The sequence below is a fragment of the Papaver somniferum genome, chromosome 10 (genome assembly GCF_003573695.1).
Source record: "Papaver somniferum cultivar HN1 chromosome 10, ASM357369v1, whole genome shotgun sequence".
Taxonomy (NCBI): domain Eukaryota; kingdom Viridiplantae; phylum Streptophyta; class Magnoliopsida; order Ranunculales; family Papaveraceae; genus Papaver; species Papaver somniferum.
The window spans coordinates 25,012,533-25,019,085 of NC_039367.1; the positions used below are offsets into that span (position 1 = coordinate 25,012,533).

The following is a 6,553-nucleotide window of genomic DNA, read 5'->3' on the forward strand; positions in this document are numbered from 1 at the left end:
AGATGAATCCGGAGCTCATTCCTCCCAAGCCGAGACAGACTTAAAGGCACAAGAAACCACCACTACCAGTACAGATTATGGTAATGTACATATAACATATGCGACTTACACTTTTAAGTTTGGAGCATATGAGCGGAACAATAGTAGAAAATATCAACTAAAAAAAAAAACTTGAAATATTTAAAGTATACCGTAGCCTGAACACGTCTTCAATATTTAACATTTTAGTTCACCTCGATAGCGCTTTCTTGATTCTCTTCTCTCCCTGCCTGTTTTCGTACATTAGTTCGTCATTTCATACCTCAGCCTATATTTAGAGCATTACTTCATCCTTCCACACTCCAACTACATATTTCAACCCTATTTATAACCACACAGACCCCCTCACTTTTTCACCACATAATTCAGGGTTCATAAATATCAAGAATCAATCAAAAAAGCAAGAAAAACTAGATCAAAATTTTCTTCTTCCATTAGAAAAATAACACTAAGTTTAGTCATGGCAGGATCAGGAAGTGAAGAGGTGAAGATTTTAGGTGGATGGCCAAGTCCATTTGTGATGAGGCCTAGAATTGCACTCAACATCAAATCAGTCAAGTATGATTTTCTTGAAGAGACATTTGGTAGCAAAAGTGAACTTCTTCTGAAATCAAATCCTATTTACAAGAAGATGCCTGTTATGATTCATGGCGATAAACCCATCTGTGAATCCATGATCATTGTTCAGTACATTGATGATGTCTGGGCTTCTTCTGGACATTCCATCATCCCGTCTGATCCTTATGATGCTTCCATTGCTCGTTTCTGGGCAACATATATTGATGATAAGGTAATAATCATCCCCAAATCTCTAACTTTACTTTGATTTCAGACTATTCTAAAGTGTTGCTAAACTGGGGTTTGTTGGTTTTTGTTTTTGTTTAAGTTCTTTCCATCTTTATTTGCGATTGCCAAAAGTAAGGATGAAGAAGAAAGAAAAGCAGCCATTGAACAAGTGATTGCAGCTTTTGGTATACTGGAAGAAGCTTATCAGAAAACTAGTAAAGGAAAAGACTTTTTTGGTGGAGAGAAAATTGGGTATATTGATATTTCATTTGGGTGTTATGTTGGTTGGATTAAAGCTTCAGAGAAAATGAATGGAATCAAACTATTTGATGAAACAAAAGCTCCGGGGCTAACAAAATGGGCTGACAAGTTTTGTGCTGATGAGTCAGTTAAATCTGTTATGCCTGAAGCTGATGCTCTCGTAGAGTTTGCTAAGAAGATCTTTGGATCTAAACCTCCTCCTTCAAACTAAAAAAGCTGTAAAACTGTCTTAGAGATCTTTAAGATTGTGTTTTTTTCCCCTTCAGTGTTGTTTGTAGTAGTGCTTAAGAACTAGTGATGGTCTAATTTTGTTTTTCATAATAAAATTGTAGTAGTAACTAGTAAGTATGCACTGTTTAAAATGTCACACTGTGTTATTTAAGATTAATCACTATTAAAGGGCTCAGACTCTCCAACCAGAGACTACATGATTACCAAATTCCATAATTACTAAGGTTTGCCTCTAGAAGGTCCTTGATTGATTGATGTCCACGGCATGTTACACAGTATCCTGGAAACTGACATGATCGACTTTTCCTGGCGCGTATGTTGACTATTGCCTAAATATCAACTCACCCCATAAATATCAAGAATCATTCAAAAAAATGAAAATGAAAACTAGATAAAAAAATTTCTTGTTCATTAGAAAGAAAAAAAACACACACACACACAGAGTCATGGCAGGATCAGAAAGTGAAGAGGTAAAGATTTTAGGTGGATGGCCAGCATGGCCAAGTCCATTTGTGATGAGGGCTAGAGTTGCACTCAACATAAAATCAGTCAATTATGAATTTCTTGAACAACCATATGGTACTAAAAGTGAACTTCTTTTAAAATCAAATCCGGTTTACAAGAAAGTTCCTGTATTGATTCATGGTGATAAATCCATCTGTGAATCAATGAACATTGTTCAATACATTGATGATGTTTGGTCTTCTTCTGGACATTCTATTATGCCTTCTGATCCTTATGATGCTTCCATTGCTCGTTTCTGGGCAACTTACATTGATGACAAGGTAATAATCATTTTCAGAACTCTTTAACTTTACTTTGATTTCAGACAATTCAAATGTGTTGCTAAACTGGGGGTTTGTTGGTTTTTGTTTTTGTTCAAGTTCTTTCCTTCTTTAATGGGGATTGCAAAGAGCAAGGATGCAGAAGAATATACAGCAGCCATTGAACAAATGATTGCAGCGTTTGGCCTACTTGAACAAGCTTATCAGGAAATTAGTAAAGGAAAAGACTTTTTCGGTGGAGAAAAAATTGGGTATATTGATATTGCATTTGGGTGTTATATTGGTTCGATTAAAGTTACAGAGAAGATGAATGGGATCAAACTATTTGATGAAACAAAAGCTCCAGGGCTTACAAAATGGGCTGACAAGTTTTGTGCTGATGAAACAGTTAAACCTGTTGACTTCATTACCCGAAGGTTTAATGCAGGAAACCGGAAACCGAAGCTCTCATGGAGTTTTCTAAGAAGACTTTTGGATCTAAACCTCCCCTTCAAACTAAAAAAGTTGTAAACAATGAAATATATTAGACATCTATAAGATTGTGTTTGTTTCCTTTCAGTGTTGTTTGTAGTAATGCAAACAGTGACTGTAATAACAGTTACGTCTTTCATAAATAAAATTACAGTAGTATGTACTGTCTAACCGAGTACTTTCAAGGTTGTACCGTTCTACTAGTCTGAATTTGCAATTGTACATGTTGGTCCTGATGTTGCCGCAGGCAAAGTGCTGTGAAGTCTAGTATGAGCAGAAGATAAAAGGGCACCAATGAAACAAGTAATTGCCTGGTACGGCTTACTGGAAGAAGTTTTCAAGAAATGCAGTTAATGGGGGATAGGTAGAAAATAGTGCATCTTGAAATTCCATCTTGTTCTCATTTGGGTTAGAAAAGCGTTCCAGGGAGGTTGAAAAGAAAGAAAAAAAATCTCAGACAATTTAAGATTATATTTGTAAAATGGGTCGATAGGTTTTGTGCTGATAATGCAGAGAAGTTAAGATCAGATACTGATAAGCTCTTGGAGTATACCTAGAACATATTGGCAGCATGGCTGAAAATCCCAAGCCCTACAAACTAAACTGTTTCTGGAAAGTCATGTGAACTGGTTTTGCTGTATGATAATAACAGGGCTTCAGATAAGTTAGTTGCAGAGTTCTGCTATTCACTCATCGGATTCAACCATATATTGATGTCAGCACATGAAAAATACTGGTTTGGCTTGTAGTCTTACTAGTCCTTGAGTTGCAAGAACAAAAACATAAGAAAATCCAGCTAACTAAGCTGCTTCACAAGGCATAGCAACAGCAACTAACTTATGGGACTTCATTAAAACGAATTAATAAACCTCTTAAAACTATTCCAAAAATTAACTCTTTCTCTTCACAAAAAGAAGAGAACTAATAATTTATTCAGATTACACAAAACAAAATGAAGCAATTCAAAATATTATACACACATTAATAAGTCAGTATTTGCTTCAACTAACAATATCTTCAGATTTCATGACATTTCAGGTAATTTCTGGGGAGCAAGTTGTCTAAAAACAGCCAGGGGACTAGAAGTCAGTGGAGATAAGGTTGCTGCTATAAAGGTTGTGATGGACTGCATAGAGAAATTGAAACGCAGGATAGTCACAGTCAACTGGCACCAACAGGGGAGTGAAGAGGCTTCTCCGGACTAATTAGAGCTCCCAAGTATCATGAACTCGAGCATTAGGCGCTCTTACATCGAAAATCTTTGAAGTTCAATGTTGTAACTATCTATATGTGTAATGTTAAGGAGTAGGACTCCATGTTGAAGCATATGTACCAGCTGCATAGACTTCTTAATCAGGATATTATGTGGTATTGTGAAGGGGTTAAAGACATGAGCAGAAATGAGGCCCGACGACACGGCAAGGGTTGGTCTTTGGGCAGTTCTACTGTTGCTGCCCCAACCTATAAATTTCTTCTAGTAATGGGTATTCAAGAGAGAATACCATCAGTGATCATGGCAGGAAAGGTTACATATTCAGGTCTGACAGAAAGCACACTCTACTGGCAAATTACGAATCTACCTCAGGGAAGAAAACTCTGAGAAAGGGCAAATTTACATACCTTTCAACTGCTTCCTGTTATTGAGTCCATAAAATTCTACTAAGAACACCACTCCAAATTAACAGTACTCCATTCCAAATGAATATCTCCCTTTTTCCATCATTCTCTCTATTACACTGAACAGAATCTTCAATGTTCAACATTTCCAATAAACTAAAACGGAATACAAGAGTACAACAATTATTTTTCAGATTCTCTTTTCCAAGTTTATCAAACTGAATAAACTAAAAACTTGAAAAAACAAGAAATAATCATAAGAAGTTATGTAAAAAAGACGGAAGAAATGCACTCACATTCTCACTTGCTTTTAACACTAACACCTTCTTTACCAGCAACAATAACAGCAGTGGCCATATCAAGAAACAATCCATGTTCAACGACACCTTGGAACGACGAAATCTCTTTACCAGCTGCCAATCCATCTCTAATTGGTGTCTCAAAATACAAATCAACAATATAATTAGAATTATCAGTCACATAAGGTTTACCATCAGCATCAATTCTCAATTTTGCTTCACAACCTTCTTCTTTAAACAATTCCTGTAACCTAATCAAATTATACTTCCAACAAAATTGTACAACTTCAACAGGCATTGCTAATCCACTGCCACCAAGACCATCAACTAATTTAGTATCATCAACCACAACAACAAATTTCTTTGAAGCTGCTTCAACCATTTTCTCTCTCAATAATGCCCCGCCTCGCCCTTTAACTAGATTCAAATCTGGATCAACTTCATCAGCACCATCAATTGACAGATCAAGAACTGGATGATCATCAAGAACTGATAACGGAATACCTAGAGATTTCGCCTGTTCATAGGTTCTTGTTGATGTAGGTATACCAACTATGTCTTTAAGCTCACCGGATTTCAGTAATTCACCAATTTTGGCTACAACAAAAGCAGCTGTAGATCCAGTACCAAGACCTAAAACCATACCACTACTTACATATTCAACAGCTTTATCAGCTGCTAGTTTTTTTAAGTCATCTTGGGTTAGGATTGGAGTTGGAGATGGTGATGAAAAAGCTTTGATTGACATTGATGAATGGGATTGGTGTAGTTTAAGGGTTGATGGAGTGTGTAGGATAAGTCTACTGATTCCATTGTTGTAGATGGAATTAGAGGAGATTTTCAGAGAGGATGTGTGAGATATGAGAGATAAGGTAGCCATGGTTGAGTGGAAATGGAGAGATTTAGGGATTCAGAGGTGTTTCTTCTTCTTCTCTGTTTGTTTGTTTTGATTTTTTGAATTCATATTTTAGGTGGAGAAAAGAGAAGATATGATTTGGTGAGATCAAAACCAATGATTTCAAGTATTTTTTTTTCCTCCTGTGCTTTTTTTTTTTTTTTTTTTTTTTTTTTTCGTTTTCAGAAAAGGGTTGGTGGTGGTGGTCAATATCAAGCAGGCTCTTGGAGTATGCCAAGAGCAATCACCAGGTTTTTTCTTGGATTAGTGGCCACAATGTAGCTAACACCAACTACTAAAGGCAATTCCTATGGGACTGAACAAACCCATGTGTTTGTTGAGCCAGGTGGATGGCCAGATCGGATTTTCCACTATGCTAAAGCATTTGACGTTAGATAACATAACGCGCGACCTTAGTAAAAACGCTTGCGCTCGTAGGTAAATCGCTGGCATTCATAGCAAAAACGCTAGCGATTGTAAAAGAAACGTCGGCGCTTGAACCAAAGTCGCCAACGACTACTTTTCAACGATCACCGGAACGGCTAGTTTCTACCGGCTAGTTTTTTCCTCCATAAATACGACTCGAGTTTGATCTTACAAATTCACAACAATCTTTCATCCGATCAATCTTTTCTTTCAATTGCTTTAAATTTTCAATCATGAATTCTGATTTTGATTATTCTGAGGAAGATATGGAGATGGATGAAATGTTGTATGAAAAAGAGGAAGAAATGTGTATGTAGTTTTTACATCAAATGGATGAAGATGCAAATCAAGATAGAAGAAGGCGACATTTTATGTTGCAATTACAATCCGGATCATATCAAAGCCTTTAGAGCCATATAAAGTTGTGTGGATGGGGAAAAACGGTTTGCTGTTTTTTTAGGATATGAGGGAATCACCGTGCGATGGAGATTCTGCTCAACCTCACACAGATGCACTGCAAAGGGAGTGCTTAGATTCGAGAGATCAATCTGTAGGACTCCGGCCTAAACCAAGTCAATTGCCGTTCTAGAGTCAATTCGATCGCAAAGAGGGAGATGGGTTGATCTGTATGAGGGAAGTTGAGAATTGTGCGGGATCAAGGATTGTGGATGTGTTGAAGGTTTCTGCAATAATGGTGAACTGCTGAAGTTGAGTTCTGTGAATAAGTTTTAATCGAGTTGTTG

General features: G+C 36.9%; 3 protein-coding genes across 4 annotated transcripts; 2 read left to right on the forward strand and 1 right to left on the reverse strand.

Moving 5' to 3' along the window:
- Positions 1-269: 269 nt before the first annotated feature.
- LOC113318971 (glutathione S-transferase U17-like) lies at positions 270-1,474 on the forward strand. The gene is made up of 2 exons (XM_026567272.1): positions 270-829; positions 926-1,474. The coding sequence occupies exons 1-2, from the start codon at positions 500-502 to the stop codon at positions 1,295-1,297; spliced, it is 702 nt and encodes a 233-aa protein (XP_026423057.1). The 5' UTR covers positions 270-499; the 3' UTR covers positions 1,298-1,474.
- Positions 1,475-1,634: 160 nt separating this feature from the next.
- On the forward strand, positions 1,635-3,089 carry LOC113318969 (glutathione S-transferase U17-like). Its single transcript, XM_026567271.1, has 2 exons — positions 1,635-2,102; positions 2,202-3,089. Exons 1-2 carry the CDS (start codon positions 1,764-1,766, stop codon positions 2,610-2,612), a joined length of 750 nt encoding a protein of 249 aa, XP_026423056.1. The 5' UTR covers positions 1,635-1,763; the 3' UTR covers positions 2,613-3,089.
- A 343-nt stretch (positions 3,090-3,432) lies between these two features.
- Positions 3,433-5,547, reverse strand: LOC113318968 (probable ribose-5-phosphate isomerase 3, chloroplastic). 2 transcript variants are annotated; one of them, XM_026567270.1, is made up of 2 exons: positions 4,487-5,547; positions 3,433-4,309 (listed from the first exon to the last, which is right to left on the reverse strand). In XM_026567270.1, exon 1 carries the CDS (start codon positions 5,367-5,369, stop codon positions 4,491-4,493), a length of 879 nt encoding a protein of 292 aa, XP_026423055.1. In that variant the 5' UTR covers positions 5,370-5,547; the 3' UTR covers positions 3,433-4,309; positions 4,487-4,490. The 2 variants fall into 2 exon arrangements, with proteins under 2 accessions (XP_026423055.1, XP_026423054.1); XM_026567269.1 differs by having other exon boundaries at positions 4,191-4,346.
- Positions 5,548-6,553: the final 1,006 nt, after the last annotated feature.

Excerpts from the sequence above, each read along its gene's own strand:
- LOC113318968 (XM_026567270.1), bottom strand. The coding sequence starts at position 5,369 with ATGGCTACCTTATCTCTCATATCTCACACATCCTCTCTGAAAATCTCC.
- LOC113318971 (XM_026567272.1), top strand. The coding sequence starts at position 500 with ATGGCAGGATCAGGAAGTGAAGAGGTGAAGATTTTAGGTGGATGGCCA. Across the intron at positions 830-925 it reads CAACATATATTGATGATAAG|TTCTTTCCATCTTTATTTGC; the intron begins GTAATAATCATC and ends TTTTTGTTTAAG.
- LOC113318969 (XM_026567271.1), top strand. The coding sequence starts at position 1,764 with ATGGCAGGATCAGAAAGTGAAGAGGTAAAGATTTTAGGTGGATGGCCA. Across the intron at positions 2,103-2,201 it reads CAACTTACATTGATGACAAG|TTCTTTCCTTCTTTAATGGG; the intron begins GTAATAATCATT and ends TTTTTGTTCAAG.